Raw genomic sequence first — 18,754 nt, forward strand, 5'->3', positions numbered from 1 at the left:
GTTTGGTAAGCTTGTAACATGAATGCCAACTACAGTTTATTGATAAACTCCTGCCAGATCTATACAATCAAAGCAACTCTTAAAGAATGCCAAACAACAGTAGATACAAATTCAACATATTGCATTTGACCAAGATGACTCTCAAAGTTTTCTGGAATTAAACAAGGCAAATATAAAGATTAACTTTATTTGTCTCATGTACACTGAAACACACAGTGAAAAGTGTCGTTTGCCTCAAATCATCGAGGATAGTACTGAGCAACCTGCAAGTGTCACCATGTCTTTGGCGCCGACATAGCATGCCCACAATTCACTAACCCTAGCCGAATATCTTCGGAATTTGTCTTACGTCTTATGAAATGAGAGAGGAAACCAGAGGAAACTTACATGGTCATGAAGAAAACGTAGAGACAGCAGCAGGAATCAAACCCCAATCTTTACAGTTAGCACTGTAAAGAGATTGTGCTAACCGCCACACTATAGTGTCATCCCATATAGAGGTCACTTCACTTAACTGAAACTCGTCATTTTATCCTTCAGTTAAATTTAAAATGCTGTACGCTGTTTTGAGCACACTAATTTCAAAAGGGCACTGCCCAACTATCCAGTGTTGAGAAAAATCATTGAGATGGCCTGTTAGAATGCAGGAAAATGAAGGGCATGTGGACTGATAATTAAAACAAGAGTGATATCGTTCAGAATAGGTTAAGGGAGTCAATAAGGTGTTAGAGTGGGGAAGGTACACATTTCACTCTTGCTCGATTTGGAATGGGAAGATGGGCAAGAAACAGAGCTAGAGAAAGTAATACATTTCATAGCTTTCCGTCATGGCTTAGACAGAATACATAATAAATAAAGTTCAGAGAAACTGTCAGCCATCTCTAAAAGGTCACCAGACTAAAACATGTCTCTCCAGGCCCACCAAATATTTCCAACATTTTATTTATTTAGAGAAACAGCACAGAACAAGCCCATCTGGCCCAGTGAGCTGTGCTGCCATCAACCCACCGATTTAACCTTCACTTAATCACAGAGCAATTTACAATGGCCACTTAACCTACTAGCTTTTGAACTGTGGGAGAAAAATATAGCACCCCAAGGAAACCCATGTGGTCATGGGGAGGTGGGGGGGGAGGCGTGCAAACTCTTTACAGATGACGTCAGGATTGAACTCTGATGGTCTGAGCTGTAACAGTGTCTCGCTAACCGCTATGCTACCGTGGTGTCCTGTGTACTTCCATTTTTATACATCACTATGTTTTTCCAGCAGCTGCAATATTCTCAGTGAATTATATGGTGTGTGAATGTGGTCAAAAAGCCATTTTCAACTTTTAACACTTCCCACTGATCAGTAACAAGCTGCTCACAAGTCAGGAGCCAAAACAAGACACTTGGTCTAACGATACAGGGTAAAGGCAGCAGTAATAGCTGGATTGAAAGACTTTCCTGCCTTAAGCCATCCAGATCAATGAGAGATGTCATGCATGGCAACACTGCATCCCCTGTCATGCAGTCACCTCTTGATCCCCAAACTGGGACCTCTTTTCCTGGAATAATGCTAGCTCCACTTCCACCTTTTCCATCTGCCGCCTCAGTTCTGTTATTAGGTAAATCAGTGACTGTAGATCACAGGGCAAATTAAAGAGGAGAAAGAGCTCTCAATAAAACAAGTTGTGGAAAGAAATTTAAATTCAAGGTGTACAGGGTCTTTCTTTTGTTACATTTAAAATGGCGACTTTGTTATGGTAATCTGGGGAATGCAGCTTTGTTGCGCTTTAATGCTGAAGAGAGTTTGCGCTAACAGTTTGTTTTACTTTAAAATGAGATAACAGGGTTCTATTAGCCAATGGGTGGTTATGCATAATTTGTTTTCGGATACCATGCTGTATGATATGACTGTAGACTGAGTTTTGGCCGGGGGGGGGGGGGGGGGGTCGGAGGAGAGACAAGGAAGACCGCGGACGTGTGGAGAGGCTCCGGTCGATCACTCAGGGTGGTCCTGAGCCGTGAGTCGACGGAATTCGGGTGGTCCTCTGAAGTCGAATTGAGCTCCAACGTAGCACGCAAAGAATTTGGACTTTGATAAGTGTTGGCGCCTTTTTTTTTCATTACTTTCCTCTCTGTATCAAATGTATATTAATGTCATAGAATTAGTAATATCTATAAAGTGTATTTGTTAAAATTTACTGGGTGTGCTGGCTGATGATTGATGTTTGTGATTGATTCGGGCGGCAACCGACCCTGTGGGGAGTGTTGAGGCAGGTGCTGGGCTGGATTTCCCCTAGACAGACACGAGCCAATATAACTGAACGTTACAAGTGGGGGCTACCGTCCTGGATTTGGACTTTTCGGGAAAGTTGTACTTGTCGTTGTGGTAAGCGGTGTGAAGATGGATCGAAATAAGATTGTAAGTTGGTGTGAAATGGAGGAGGTACCGGTGAATCATGCGTGTGTGGTAAGCGGGGTCGATTATCGCATTCCGGCAGAGGTACTGGTGCGAGGGTTGAGTTTGATTAAAGGTATCGGGCAGGTAGAACTTGTAGCTAGAAGGGGTGGGAAAGAACTGGAGGCTAGCTGGATGTTGGTGCAGACGAGTGCCGACGTCATGACTTTGGAACTACCAGCGACAGGCCATGCCCCAGGGGAGGCGGGGCCGTGGGGTCTCCACACTCTCCCCGAGGACGCAAGTGAGGAGGTGCCGAAGGAGGAGGAGCTAGATGAGGCCCCAAGGGAGGTACCAGTAGCCAGGGGTGGAGGTGTGGAGTGGGAAGATTTGGCCAGGCCCGGCCCCCATGGGCGGGATGAGACTGCCAAGTTAACGGCTGCCATTACCTCCCTGGCGAGAAGGGTTGAGGGGCACCGCCCAAAGCTGAGAATTTTCTCGGGAGCCAAGCCCACCCCGGAAGGGGAGGATGACTATGATACCTGGGTTGAAAATACATCCCAATTGTTAGAGGTGTGGCCAGTTTCGGATGAGGAAAAGAGACAGCGATTGGTGGAAAGCTTAAGGGGCGGGGCGGCCCGGCCTGGGTGGTCCGCGATCTGAGAGTGGCACACCCCTTGGCTTCCCTATCGGAGTGTTTGGACGCTTTGGAGGAAGTGTTTGGACTGTCAGGGGATCCCTGGCGGCATTTAGCGGAGTTTCAACGGATGGGGCAGAGAAGAGGGGAAAAGCTCTCAGACTATGCTTTCAGGCTGGAAGGAAAGCTTACGGGGTTGCTGCGACGAGGGGTAGTGAAGGAAGATGAAGTGGCGGAGTTAAGGATGAGCCAGATATGTAGCGGTTCCCGGGAGGATGACAGAGTGGCTTGGAGTGTACGGCAGTCATTTAAGCAGAGCCCCCCTCCATCATTCGGACAGCTGATCCGAGAGGTACGGGCCGAGGAGTGTGCTCTGGGCCGACCAGGGGGCTCGGACCCTCAGGGACGGTCTTCAGCGGTTCAGGAGGTGGTAGTCGGGGTGAGACCAGAGAAATCCAAGGGGTCTCCGGGGGGCCGTATCGGGAGGAGAGAGGCAGCGAGTAGTGGGTGCTATAACTGTGGGAGAGAGGGGCATTTCCACCGGGAATGTGAGTGGCCAGGGGCGTGCTACCGCTGTGGGGAAGCTGGTCACTTGCGGAAGGATTGTGAGAGACGAGATGCGCCGAGGGGGGAGGGCCCCCGGGCCACTAAGAAGGGAGAGGTGTCGGGAAACTTAGAGGCTCAGTGAGGGAACGGACTGGAGTCTCGGGAGGAACACGTTCCCAGAAAACCGCTACGGAACCCCAGAAAGAACAAGCCCAAATTCCTGATGGACTGGTGGGACCCCATTCCAGCGTGTCCCTACGGATAGAGGGAATCTTTGCGAAAGCCATCCTTAACACCGCAAGTCGCAGGTTACCTTACTGTACCGGTCGTTCTACAACAAATATCTGAAACATTTGGCAGTCACTCCGTTTAAAGCATTGGAGATTTGGGGCATAAGTGATGGTGATTACCCGTACGATGGATACTTGTCAGTGTGATTGGAATTTTCGGAGGGAGATGTGGGAGTATCGGAAGCCTTTGAGACGCTGGTGTTGGTTTGTCCGGACCCGGTGGTGACTGGTGGTGCTGCCCTGTTGGTGGGGACTAACTCCCCTCTGGTGCGACGGCTCTTGGGAGCCTGTAAGAAGTGGGGGGGGGGGGGGGGGGAGAACTTTTTGGAGACCCTCTCGGTACACCCCGTGTTCCGAGCGGTGTACGAAGGAGTGAGTGACCCCCAGGGGCTGGATCCTGAGTGCAAACGAGGGACGGTGTGGTGCACCCAGGCGAGGCCTAAGGTGATACGGCCAGGGGAGGCAGCATTAGTGATGGGGACCCCCAGATTCCCCAGATTACCGCCGGGCAAGGCCCTGCTAGTAGACGCCCCCGACGACCTGGAAAGGGAGTCCCGGTTCCCGGCTGGGGCGCTAGTGAGACTTGAATTGTAGAGGCCCTTAGCTGTACAGGCATGGCGGATGGGGGTGATGGTAAGGAACATAACGGAGAGGGAGATCACCTTTAAGTGCGGGATGCCCCTCGCGCACTTGTTCCCGGTGACGGTGATGTCCAGCGCCCCCGTGAAGCCCACTGGAGGGAAACTATTGGGAAACGAGGGGCAGCTGACCGAGGAGGCCTTTAATTTTGAAAACTCCCCTGTACCGCCGGAGTACAAGGAGCACTGGTGAACTCTGTTAACGTCATGAGGGCATGACTTTTTGTGGTGGGGGGGGAGTGTACGGGGTCTTTCTTTTGTTACATTTAAAATGGCGACTTTGTTATGTTAATCTGGGGAATGCGGCTTTGTTGTGCTTTAACGCTGAAGAGAGTTTGCGCTAACAGTTTGTTTTACTTTAAAATGAGATAACAGGGTTCTATTAGCCAATGGGTGGTTATGTATCGTTTGTTTTCGGATACCATGCTGTATGATATGACTGTGGACTGAGTTTTGACGGGGGGGTCGGAGGAGAGACGAGGAAGACCGCGGACGTGTGCAGAGGCTCCGGTCGATCACTCAGGGTGGTCCCGAGCCGTGAGTCGACGGAATTCGGGTGGTCGTCTGAAGTCGAATTGAGCTCCAACGTAGCGCGCAAAGAACTTGGACTTTGATAAGTGTTGGCGCCTTTTTTTTTTCATTACTTTCCTCTCTGTATCAAATGTATATTAATGTCATAGAATTAGTAATATCTATAAAGTGTATTTGTTAAAATTTACTGGGTGTGCTGGCTGATGATTGATGTTTGTGATTGATTTGGGCAGCAACCGACCCTGTGGGGAGTGTTGAGACGGGTGCTGGGCTGGATTTCCCCTAGACATACACGAGCCAATATAACTGAACGTTACCAAGGTAAATTTATCAAAGTACGTATATACCACCCTATACTACCCTGAGATTCATTTTTTTGGAGACATACTCAGTAAATCCAAGAAACACAACAGAATCAATGTAAGACCACACCCAGTGGGATGGGCATACAACCAATGTAAGAATACCAAAGAAAAAGAAAAATAATAAATAAGTAATAATTATAGAGAACATGAAACGAAGCGTCCTTAAAAGCGAGTCCATAGATTGTGGAAACAGTTCAGTATTGGGGTGAGAAGTTGAGTGAAGTTATTCCCTTTGGTTCAAGAATGGTTGAGGGGTAATAACTGTTCCTGAATCTGTTGGGGAGGGGTCCTTGATGATGAATGCTGCTTTCCTGTGACAAGTCAATACACTCTCTACTACATATCTATTGAAGTTTGTCGAAGTTTTAGATGTCATGCATCTTCACAAACTTAAGAAAGTAGAGGCATAGGTGTCCTTTCTTCGTAATAGCACTTACGTCCAGGACAGATCCTTTGAAATGATAACACCAAGAAATTTAAAGTTGGGGACCTCTCCACCTCTGATTCCTGATGAGGACTGGTTCATGGACCTCTGGTATCCTCCTCCCAAAGTCAATAACCAGCTCTTGGTCTTGCTGACATTGAGTAACAGGTGTTGTTATGGTACCACGAAAGCAGATTTTCAGTCTCCTTCCTATATACTGATTCACACTACATTTGATTTGGTCAACAACAATGGTCTCAACCTGTTGTGCCAGTAGACAAATTTGAGAAGATCCAAGTCACTTCTCTGGCAGGAACAGATGTTTCATCACCAACCTCAAAGCACTTCACAATGAATGCAATAGTCATTGAGGCAGGTTAACACACTCTTCTTAGGCACTGGTACAATTGAAGCCTGCTTGAAGCAGGTAGGTACTTCAGACTGCTGAAGTAAGAAGTTAAAGATCTCAGTAATAACTCCAACCAGTTGATCAGCTGATCAACAGAGGTTTCTAGCACTCGGCCTTGTACCCCATCTGGGTCAGATGCTTTCCATGGATAGGAAATGGATTTTTTTTTTAAACTGTATTTTGACTTTAAGTTAAGCAGAAAGCCCAGGTTTACTAACAGCTTTAGAACCTTAGAAATAAATCTGGTTTGAATAAGCTGATGATCACATTTACTTTAATTCTAGAATTTCTACGAAAGCAGAGAGCGCCGTGATAAAGAAGCTGCACATCTAAATCTGCAGGTAACAGTTTAAATGTACTCACCTGCCCAGCAACTCCTTCCCTTTCTCTTGTACTTCATTCTCCCTCTCCTATCACATTCCTCCTTCCTCAGCACTTTACCTCTTCCACCCATCACCTCCCAGCAGCTCACTTCATCCCCCGCCTTCCTCACCCACCTGGTTTCACCTGTCACCTGCCAGTTTGTCCTCCTTCCCCTCCTCCCACTACCTTATTTTGGCTCCCACCCCTCCTTTCTTCCCAGTCCTGATGAAGGGTCTCAGCCTGAAACATTGATGATTTATTCTCTTCCCTGGAGGCTGCCTGACCTGCTGAGATCCTCCAGCATTTCACCCCCCCCCCACCGTGTTGCTCTGCAATCTCATGTGTTTACATGTAAGGGTACTTAACATTTGCTGTGATAATAAGGCTAATTCGTGTTGGCGCGTGGCCAAGTGGTTAAGGCGTTCATCTAGTGATCTGAAGGTCGCTAGTTCGAGCCTCAGCTGAGGCAGCGTGTTGTGTCCTTGAGCAAGGCACTTAACCATACATTGCTCTGCAACAACACCGGTGCCAAGCTGTATCGGCCCTAGTGCCCTTCTCTTGGACAACATCGGCGGCATGGAGAGGGGAGACTTGCAACATGGGCAACTGCCGGTCTTCTATACAACCTTACCCAGGCCTGCGCCCTGGAAACCTTCCAAGGCACAAATCCATGGTCTCACGAGACTAACGGATGCCTATAAGAAAGGCTAATTCACCCAATTCACCCAATTCAAAAATGCCATCTGTACTCCCTTAGTGAATCACAAAATATTTATTACAATACATACATCTAACCTGGTTCAATAATCACCCTTCCAACACAACATGTGCATCTCTGGAGACCATGGCTCCAATTACAAATTAAATATGATGACGGTTTCCAATGTCATTTGGTGTATTTAAGGGAGAGGTTGATAGGTTCTTGATTGGACACAGCATCACCGGTTACAGGGAGAAGGCCGGGGAATGAGGCTGAGGAGGAAAAGCATCAACCATGATGGAATGGTAGGACAGACTCAATGGGCCAAATGGCCTAATTCTGTTCCTACGTCATACCATAAGACATAGGAGCAGAATTAAGCCATTCAGCCCATTGAGTCTGCTCCACCATTCCATCACTGCTGATTCTGGATCCTACTCAACCCCATATACCTGCCTTCTTGCCTTATTCTTTGATGCCCTGACCGATCAGGAAATGATCAACTTCCAGCTTAAGTATATGCACACACTTGGCCTCCACTGTGGCAGAGCATTCCACAGATTTACTATTCTTTGGCTAAAAAAATTCTTCCTTACTTCTGTTCTAAAGGGTCGCCCATCAATTTTGAGGCTGTGCCCTCTAGTTCTGGATATCTCCACTATCGGAAACATCCTCTCCACATCTACCTTATCTAGTCCTTCAACATTCGATAAGTTTCAATGAGACCAACCCCTCCCCCCTCCACCCGCATTCTTCTAAATTCCAGTGAATACAGGCCCAAAGCTGCCAAATGCTCCTCATATGTTAACCTCTTCATTCCCACCATCATCCTCGTGAACCTCCTCTAAACTTTCTCCAATGACAACACATCCTTTCTGAGATATGGGGCCCAAAACCATTAACAATATTCCAAGTTCAGCTTGACTAGTGTCTTGTGAAGTCTAAGCATTATCTCGTTTTTATATTCTATTCCCTTGAAAGAAATGCCAACGTTGCATTTGCCTGCTTTACCACAGACTCAACCTTTAAATTAGCCTTCTAGAAGACTTGCATGAGGACTCCCAAGTCCCTCTGCATCTCAAATGTTTGAACCTTCTCCCCATTTAGATAACAGTCTGCACTATTGTTCCATTTCCCAACACTATTCCATTTGCTACTTTTTTGCCCTTTCTTCCAATTTGTCCAAGTCCTGCTGCAAACATATTGCTTCCTCAGCACTACCTACCCCTCCACCCATCTTCATATCATCCTCAAACTTCGTCACAAAGCATCAATTCACTGACGATGTGAAAAGTAGCTGTCCCAATACTGACCCCGAGGAAAATCCGCTGGTCAAGCTGACCGAGGACTGTGCTGCAACACACAGCTTGAACCACATCATCAAGTTCGCCGATGACATGACCGTGGTGGGTCTCATCAGCAAGAACGATGAGTCAGCATACAGAGAGGAGGTGCTGCAGCTAACAGACTGGTGCACAGCCAACAACCTGTCTCTGAATGTGATCAAAAGAGATGGTTGTTGACTTCAGGAGGACACAGAGCGAACACTCTCCACTGAACATCAACGACTCCTCCGTAGAGATCATTAAGAGCACCAAGTTTCTTGGTGTTTACCTGGCGGAGAATCTCACCTGGTCCCTCAACACCAGCTCCATAGCAAAGAAAGCCCAGCAGCGTCTCTACTTTCTGTGAAGGCCAAGTCCATCTCCCACCTCCCCATCCTCACCACATCCTACAGGGGTTGTATTGCGAGCATCCTGAGCAGCTGCATCGCAGCCTGATTCCAAATTTGCACCATCTCGGATCGCAAGACCCTGCAGCTGATAGTAAGGTCAGCTGAGAAGATCATCGGGGTCTCTCTTCCCACTATTACAGACTTTTACACCACACGCTGCATCCGTAAAGCAAACAGCATTACGAAGGACCCCACGCACCCCTCATACAAACTCTTCTCCCTCCTGCCATCTGGCAAAAGGCACCGAAGCATTCGGGCTCTCATGACCAGACTGTGTAACATTTTCTTCCCCCAAGCCATCAGACTCCTCAATACCCAGAGCCTGGCTTGACACCAACCTACTGCCCTCTACTGTGCCTATTGTCTTGTTTATTATTTATCTATTGTAGTGCCTGAACTGTTTGGTGCACTTTTATGCAGTCCTGGATAGGTCTGTAGTCTAGTGTAGATTGTGTGTTTTTTCCTTACGTAGTTCAGTGTAGTTTTTGTATTGTTTCATGTAGCACCATGGGCCTGGAAAACGCTGTTTCATTTTTACTATGTTCTTAACCAGCAGTTATGGTTGAAATGACAATAAAAAGTGACTTGACTTGAAGTGTGAAAGAGAAATTGTGTACTTGGTGGAAATAGGGAATGCTGAATGGATTTTAAAGCAGTTAATAAAAGAACTGAAAAATAAGAGGGGGAATGTTTACACCCAGAAAAGATTACCAGAGACGCTCACCACCAGGTTCACGAACAGTTATTACCCCTCAACTATCAAGCTCTTGAACCAGAGGGATAACTTCACACGACATCACTGAACTGTTCTAAAAACCTATGGGCTTACTTTCAAGGACTTTGTATCCCATGTTCTCAATATTTACTGCTTATTTATTCATTATTATCTTATTTCTTTGTCTTTACTGTGAATACCTGCAAGAACACAAATCTCAGCTTGTATATGGTGACATACAGTATGTAATTTGTAAATAAATTTACTTTGAATTTGTATTTATTCCGTAAAATAGGTGGTCTTTAAGTAGAAATATGTTCTGAAGCAGAGCAGTGTATTAAATGATTGTCGCACCTCAGTATCTTTATATCTTTCCTCATATTCCAACCGGTCCTTTTCCATTGCATTCAACTTTATTTTCAGGTTTGACACCTCAGCCAGAAGATCCAGTTTCTGAGTTTCCAATGATGTTCTGCTTAGGAGTTCCTGCAACAAAGTATACCTTTGAATACCTTTCCAAAAAAATGTAGAGAATTTAATTACAAATTATAATGAAATCTTATGATTGGGGAAAGTGGAGACAACAGCTGAAATAGTCATACTTTATTGATTCCAGGGAAAATTGGTTTTTGTTACAGTTGCACCATAAATAATAAATGGTAATAGAACCATAAATAGTTAAATAGTAATATGTAAATTATGCCAGTAAATTATGAAATAAATCCAGGACCAGCCTACCGGCTCAGGGTGTCTGACCCTCCAAGGGAGGAGTTGTAAAGTTTGATGGCCACAGGCAGGAATGACGTCCTATGACGCTCTGTACTGCATCTCGGAGGAATGAGTCTCTGGCTGAATGTACTCCTGTGCCCACCCAGTACATTATGTAATGGATGGGAGACATTGACCAAGATGGCATGCAACTTAGACAGCATTTAGAAATCATACTTTCTAAACAACAGAAATTTGTCCGGGTATTTCCTGTCCATAAAACACAAGACAAATGAAATCTGGTCTTAATGCAGGTTGCTATGGGCAATACTGTCCAGCAGTATATCAATAAGATGCTCAAAGATGCTCAGCTTGCTACTCCATAGTGTGTTCAAACTCAGGGCTAGGGACATTATAAGAAGCATGTCGAGGCATTAGAGAGGGTGCAAAAGACGATTAGCAGGATCACTCACAACACGCTGGAGGAACTCAGCAGATCAGGCAGCATCCGTGGAAACGATCAGTCAACGTTTCGGGCTGGAACCCTTCGTCAGGACTGAAGGGGGAAGGGGCAGAGGCTATATAAAGAAGGTGGGGGGAGGGTGGGAAGGAGAAGGCCGGTAGGTTCCAGGTGAAAAACCAGTAAGGGGAAAGATAAAGGGTGGGGGAAGGGAGGCAGGGAGGTGATAGGCAGGAAAGGTGAAGAAAGAATAGAGGAAAACACAATGGGTAGTAGGAGGCGGAACCATGAGGGAGGTGGTAGGCAGCTGGGGGAGGGGGCAGAGTGACATAGGGATAGGGGAAGGGAGGGGGAGGGAATTGCCGGAAGTTAGAGAATTCTATGTTCATACCAAGGGGCTGGAGACTACCTAGATGGTATATGAGGTGTTGCTCCTCCAACCTGAGTTTAGCCTCGTCATGGCAGTAGAGGAGGCCATGTATGGACATATCTGAATGGGAATGGGAAGCAAAGTTGAAGTGGGTGGCTACTGGGAGATCCTGTCTGTTTCGGCGGACGGAGCAGAGGTGCTCAACGAAGTGGTCCCCCAATCTGCGTCGGGTTTCACCGATGTAGAGGAGGGCACACCGGGAGCACCGGATGCAATAGATGACCCCAACAGGCTCACAAGTGAAGTGTTGCCTCACTTGGAAGTATGATTAGCAGGATGCTGCTTGGATTGGAGGGCATGTGCTTTAACGAGAGGTTGGACAAACTTAAGCTATTTTCACTGGAGGGGTGGAGGCTAAGGAGAGATGACAGAGGTTTATAAGATTGTGAGAGACATAGATAGAGTAGACAGACAGCATCTTTTTCCAGGGTTGAAATGTCTAATGCCAGGGGGCATGCATTTAGGGTGAGAAGGTCATTTCAAAAAAGATGCAAGGGGCAAGTCATTTTTTATACAAGCAGAATATAGTGGGTGCCTGGAATGTACTGCGTGGGGTGGTGGTAGAAGCAGAAGCATTTGAGACTTGAGACATTTAGATAGGCACATGGATGTGAAGAAAATGGAAGGACATGGACATGGCGTAGGCAGAAGAGATTAGTTAGTTAACAATTTGATTACTAATTGGTTTGGAACAACATGGGCCAAAGAGCCTGTTTCAGTGCTGGAGAAACAGAGAAACATAGAAAATAGGTGCAGGAGTAGGCCATTCGGCCCTTCGAGCCTGCACCGCCATTTATTATGATCATGGCTGATCATCCAACTCAGAACACCGCCCCAGCCTTCCCTCCATACCCCCTGATCCCCGTAGCCACAAGGGCCATATCTAACTCCCTCTTAAATATAGCCAATGAACTGACCTCAACTGTTTCCTGTGGCAGAGAATTCCACAGATTCACCACTCTCTGTGTGAAGAAGTTTTTCCTAATCTCGGTCCTAAAAGGCTTCCCCTCTATCCTCAAACTGTGACCCCTCGTTCTGGACTTCCCCAACATCGGGAACAATCTTCCTGCATCTAGCCTGTCCAATCCCTTTAGGATCTTATACGTTTCAATCAGATCCCCCCTCAATCTTCTAAATTCCAACGAGTACAAGCCCAGTTCATCTAGTCTTTCTTCATATGAAAGTCCTGCCATCCCAGGAATCAATCTGGTGAACCTTCTCTGTACTCCCTCTATAGCAAGGATGTCTTTCCTCAGATTAGGGGACCAAAACTGCACACAATACTCCAGGTGTGGTCTCACCAAGGCCTTGTACAACTGCAGTAGTACCTCCCTGCTCCTGTACTCAAATCCTCTCGCTATAAATGCCAGCATACCATTTGCCTTTTTCATCACCTGCTGTACCTGCATGCCCACTTTCAATGACTGGTGTATAATGACACCCAGGTCTTGTTGCACCTCCCCTTTTCCTAATCAGCCACCATTCAGATAATAATCTGTTTTCCTATTTTTGCCACCAAAGTGGATAACTTCACATTTATCCACATTAAATTACATCTGCCATGAATTTGCCCACTCACCCAACCTATCCAAGTCACCCTGCATCCTCTTAGCATCCTCCTCACAGCTAACACTGCCACCCAGCTTCGTGTCATCCGCAAACTTGGAGATGCTGCACTTAATTCCCTCATCCAAGTCATTAATATATATTGTAAACAACTGGGGTCCCAGCACTGAGCCTTGCTGTACCCCATTAGTCACCGCCTGCCATTCTTTAAAGGTCCCGTTTATTCCCACTCTTTGCTTCCTGTCTGCTAACCAACTCTCCACCCACACCAATACCTTACCCCCAATACCGTGTGCTTTAAGTTTGCACACTAATCTCCTGTGTGGGACCTTGTCAAAAGCCTTCTGAAAATCCAAATATACCACATCCACTGGTTCTCCCCTATCCACTCTACTAGTTACATCCTCAAAAAATTCTATGAGATTCGTCAGACATGATTTTCCTTTCACAAATCCATGCTGACTTTGTCCGATCATTTCACCGCTTTCCAAATGTGCTGTTATCACATCGTTGATAACTGACTCCAGCAGTTTCCCCACCACCGACGTTAGGCTAACCGGTCTATAATTCCCCGGTTTCTCTCTCCCTCCTTTTTTAAAAAGTGGAGTTACATTAGCCACCCTCCAATCCTCAGGAACTAGTCCAGAATCTAATGAGTTTTGAAAAATTATCACTAATGCATCCACTATTTCTTGGGCTACTTCCTTAAGCACTCTGGGATGCAGACCATCTGGCCCTGGGGATTTATCTGCCTTCAATCCCTTCAATTTACCTAACACTACTTCCCTACTAACATGTATTTCGCTCAGTTCCTCCATCTCACTGGACCCTCTGTCCCCTACTATTTCTGGAAGATTATTTATGTCCTCCTTAGTGAAGACAGAACCAAAGTAATTATTCAATTGGTCTGCCATGTCCTTGCTCCCCATAATCAATTCACCTGTTTCTGTCTGCAGGGGACCTACATTTGTTTTTACCAGTCTTTTCCTTTTTACATATCTATAAAAGCTTTTACAGTCCGTTTTTATGTTGCCTGCCAGTTTTCTCTCATAATCTTTTTTCCCCTTCCTAATTAGGCCCTTTGTCCTCCTCTGCTGAACTCTGAATTTCTCCCAGTCCTCAGGTGAGCCACTTTCTCTGGCTAATTTGTATGCTTCTTCTTTGGAATTGATACTATCCCTAATTTCTCTTGTCAGCCATGGGTGCACTACCTTCCTTGATTTATTCTTTTGCCAAACTGGGATGAACATTTGTTGCAGTTCATCCATGCAACCTTTAAATGCTTGCCATTGCATATCCACCGTCAATCCTTTAAGTGTCATTTGCCAGTCTATCTTAGCTAATTCACGTCTCATACCTTCAAAGTTACCCCTCTTTAAGTTCAGAACCTTTGTTTCTGAATTAACTATGTCACTCTCCATCTTAATGAAGAATTCCACCATATTATGGTCACTCTTACCCAAGGGGCCTCTCACGACAAGATTGCTAATTAACCCTTCCTCATTGCTCAAAACCCAGTCCAGAATAGCCTGCTCTCTGGTCGGTTCCTCGACATGTTGGTTCAAAAAACCATCCCGCATACATTCCAAGAAATCCTCTTCCTCAGCACCTTTACCATCTGTACTGTGCTATGTTCTGTGCTCCATAATCTGCTCTATAAGTGAGCCACTGCAACTACTCCAGCAAGGATCTCAGTAAAACTGAAAATAATGGGAATGGGGAACTCACTCAATTGGCTCCTGTACTTTGCACAAGTGAAGTTGCTGGAGATCACTGTAGGCTAATCTCAGTTCACAGACATCACTGGAGTTCCTCTGGGCAAAATCCTCGGCCCAAAACATCCAAAGGGCAGAAGGAAGGATGCTCTAATGTTAATGTTTCATTTCACTTATGGATTCCTCATTATAAAATTTTTTCTATGCAAGAGGAGCTGGGCAAGAGTCAGCTTTGGGCTCAAGTGGCAAGGAGTACTTGCACCAGAGTGCAATCAGATGAATAGAGTATGATGTTCTCCTAAATCAACAGGTCCTCAGGAGGCCGTATGGTCCCAACTGGGATCGGCATATTCTGATGCAGAGTGAGCAAGAATAAGTGATGGCTGAGGCTTGAGGTGCAGTCTTTTAGTTGTTCAGTCTCTCCTTTCGTAGCTGCCGCTTGTTCTCTGCAGCACAGCAGAGGTCATTCTCAGGTATTGCAGCTCCCTTTTTGGACCGATTTCCTCCAGGTGTATCTCTTTAGTACACCTTTTATGTGCCCGACAAAGAACATCACCAATAATAGAAAAGAACATACCCACCATATAGGTACTAAAAAGAACATACCCACCATATGGGTACGAGGGTTGGAGAAACCCACGAGCAGATCAGAGGTTGGATATCCTACAGCTAGAAACCTCTCCTTTACTGGCTTAAACACAAAGTCAAAGATCAAGCAAATGTATCAAAGTATGTATACGTCACCATATACTACCTCGAGATTCAACCAGATTTTCAATCTCCCTCCAATATGCTGAGTTGTCACCACCTCTGATTCATCCAAAAACATTGGTGTTGTCAGCAAACTTGAATATGGTGTTGGAGCTGCACCTAGCCACAGTCACATATACAAGGCGAATAGAGCAGGAAGCCAAGCAGGCAGCCTTGGGGTGCACCTACGCTGATGGCGTTTATGGAAGAGGTGTTGTTGCCAATCCATACAGACTGGGGTCTGCAAGTAAGGATACAGAGGATCTAGCTGCACAAGGAGGTATGGAGGCCAGGAGTGTGGTGGAATCACCTACCTGGATGAGTGCAGCTCTTAATACCATTCAAGCAGTTGAATACTGCCCATAAGAAAACACACCACTTTACAGCCCCCACAATGAACATTTAGTTATTTAGCTCTCCCATTACCCACAGTTTTAGCCTGTATCATCAATACATTGCATCACAGCAACTCATCTTGGTTTCATAGATTGTGTTTTTCAAACCTACAACCTCACCTGCCTGGAAGGACAACCTTGGCCATTGTAAGGAAGTACTATCCATTACCAAGATACACACCACTCAATTCAGAACACTGTGCGAGAATCCTGAAACTTTCTACCTAAAAGAAACTATGAAGTACAACAGCTACTGCAGTCCATGTGGTGAAAGGTGACAGCATCGCCTCCTGAAGGACAACCAGAGTAGTGCAAGTGGCACCCATGCTCTGCACAAATGAAACAATAGACAACAGCTTTGAAGCTGGACTCTCAGCATTATTCTTGTTTAAAAGTTTACACGCCAAGGAATTAAGAATTTTATATGTTTATAATTCTTGCTCACTCCGAGGTGAAACATCTGGTAGTGTGAAGGAGACATCATGAAATAAGAGGGGATGAAATCACAGAAGCTGATTTCATAGGAACAAAAGGTACATTTGCAGGGCTGTTGGAAATGGAGAAAACTGAATTAAGAATCTCCTTCAGAGATGCAAGTCATTAGGGGCCACGAATTACTATGTTTGTAGCAGAGGCACAATAATTCCAATGGCTCTTACAACTCAGTAACTTGCAATTCCCCCACATGAATGATTGATAAAGTGCTGCTTAACTGAAGTCACTTCAAACATCAATTGTTCATTTTCCTCTCCCAACTACTTCATGTACCTGTTGCAACATCTCCTCTGTGGCATTCAACTTCTCCCGGTGTTCATCCAGACAACACTCGAGGTCTCGAATCTTCTCTCCCTGAGCCTCCACCTGGTCTGTTAGAACACTCACCTATGAGACAGAAAACAGGGCTTCCGGTAGAGTCACAAAGATCACCACCTCCACAGAGGTTTGGTGCTACAGTCATGACTGTTCACAACTGCAGCTATAAACTTGAAACATGCTTCAAATACCAAACCTCAGCTGCTCGCTGATTAAACAAATTGATGTTTATACTGGCATGTTCAATCGTGCCCATGTCCCTGAGTTATAGAAACTAATTTTCAGAGTAGGTTCCATAAGGAAAGTCTTTTATTCCATAGTTGCAGGATTCACAGAATATGAATCAATTTGCATAGCGTTGGACTACACTAACACTTAGCTGTCAGGTCCACAGAGAATCACTACCCGGCGTGCTCCGTACTTTCCTGCTTGTGTACTGTTACGGAGAAGCCCACTCCAAGAGCAGCTTATACGGTGCTGAGCCAAGTTTTGTAGCCAAGCCTTCACTGTAACGTTGGCCATAGACAACACAACTTACACGATTTCTTTTGAGAACCGAGTATGGGCATGATGGGCTTGCTATGTTGGCACTGGAACGTGTGTTGACACTTGCAGACTGTCCCAGTATACCCTTCGGTGTGTTGGCTGTTTATGCAAACAATGGATCTCATAAGACATAGGAGCTGAATTGGGCCACTCGGTCCATCAAATCTGCTCCACCTATCTATCACGGCTGATTTATTCTCCCTCTCAACCCAGTCCCCTGCCTTCTCCCCATAACCTTTGACACTGACTAATCAAGAACATATCAACCTCCGTTTTAAATATACCCACTGACTTGCCTCTACATATGATAAATAAATCTGAATCTGGGCAAGTTTGTTTATTTTTATTTCAACATTTATTTAACGATGGAAACATCTGGAACCAGTGAGCTAGCCTTAGAGCTGTCAGAAAGCCACCCATGAATGACCATGATGTATTCACAGCACCTTGCTGAACATCACTGCTATCTGATGAGAACCCTGTAGTCACAGAAACCTAGTATTGGCTGGGGCTAGTGATCATGGATAGAATTACCATCATCTGTCCCACTTAATAATTATAAGTTCAGGTTTATTGTCATCTGACTATAAATACAGTATATACAACCGAATGAAATCACATTCCTCTGGACTGAGACACTGAGGCTGTCTACAAGAAGGGTCAGAGCAGTCTCTATTTCCTGAGGAGACTGAGGTCCTTTAACATCTGCCGGATGATGCTGAGGATGTTCTATGAGTCTGTGTTGGCCAGTGCGATCATGTTTGCTGTTGTGTGCTGGGGCAGCAGGCTGAGGGTGGCAGACACCAACAGAATCAACAAACTCATTCGTAAGGCCAGTAGTGATGTGGGGATGGAACTGGACTCCCTGACGGTGGTGCCTGAAAAGAGGATACTGTCCAAGTTGCATGCCATCTTGGACAATGTCTCCCATCCACTACATAATGTACTGGTTGGGCACAAGAGTACATTCAGCCAGATACTCATTCCACCGAGATGCAGCACAGAGCGTCATAGGAAGTCATTCCTGCCTGTGGCCATCAAACTTTACAACTCCTCCCTTGGAGGGTCAGACACCCTGAGCCAATAGGCTGGTCCTGGACATTTCATAATTTCCTGGCATAATTTACATATTACTATTTAATTATGTATGGTTTTATTACTATTTAATTATTTATGGTGCAACTGTAAAGAAAACCAATTTCCCTTGGGATAAATAAAGTATGTCTATGACTATGATCACGGTGCACCTGCACGACATACACAATACAGCACAAAAACCAAAGTATTATACTATATATAAAAGATCATTCAAAATACATGTAGAAAAGGGTAGCACAAGTAAACAGTAAACAGCTCACAGTCCTAGTGATGAGACCTCAGTGGTGTCAGGGCATTCATTAGATTCACAGTCTGGGGCAAGAAGCTGTGACCAAGTCTGGCAGCCCTAGTCTTGAAGATCTGTATCTCCCTCCTGACAGTAGTGCATCAGAGATTGTGGGGTGGGTGATAGGGATCCTCAGCAGTGCTTCAAACTCTTCGTCTACAATGCTCCCAGTAAATGTCACAAATGGGGAGGAGAGAGGAGACCCCAATGATCCTCTTGGCAGTCTTTACCCTGTAGGGTCTTGCAGTCCA

At 45.7% G+C, this 18,754-nt stretch overlaps 1 protein-coding gene across 4 annotated transcripts in view; it reads right to left on the minus strand.

The window, feature by feature from the left end:
• Positions 1-18,754, minus strand: part of ppfibp1b (PPFIA binding protein 1b) — a 253,814-nt gene that overhangs the window by 130,618 nt on the left and 104,442 nt on the right. For 3 of the 4 annotated variants that reach the window (XM_072267357.1, XM_072267359.1, XM_072267356.1), the window contains exons 5-6: positions 16,529-16,642; positions 10,091-10,222 (exon numbers count right to left, since the gene is read on the minus strand). In XM_072267357.1, the coding sequence (XP_072123458.1) occupies positions 10,091-10,222; positions 16,529-16,642 (246 nt within the window). The remainder of the gene's footprint in view (positions 1-10,090; positions 10,223-16,528; positions 16,643-18,754) is intronic. The other variant, XM_072267360.1, reaches the window with a different exon arrangement.

Source organism: Mobula birostris, chromosome 9 (assembly GCF_030028105.1).
Source record: "Mobula birostris isolate sMobBir1 chromosome 9, sMobBir1.hap1, whole genome shotgun sequence".
Taxonomy (NCBI): domain Eukaryota; kingdom Metazoa; phylum Chordata; class Chondrichthyes; order Myliobatiformes; family Myliobatidae; genus Mobula; species Mobula birostris.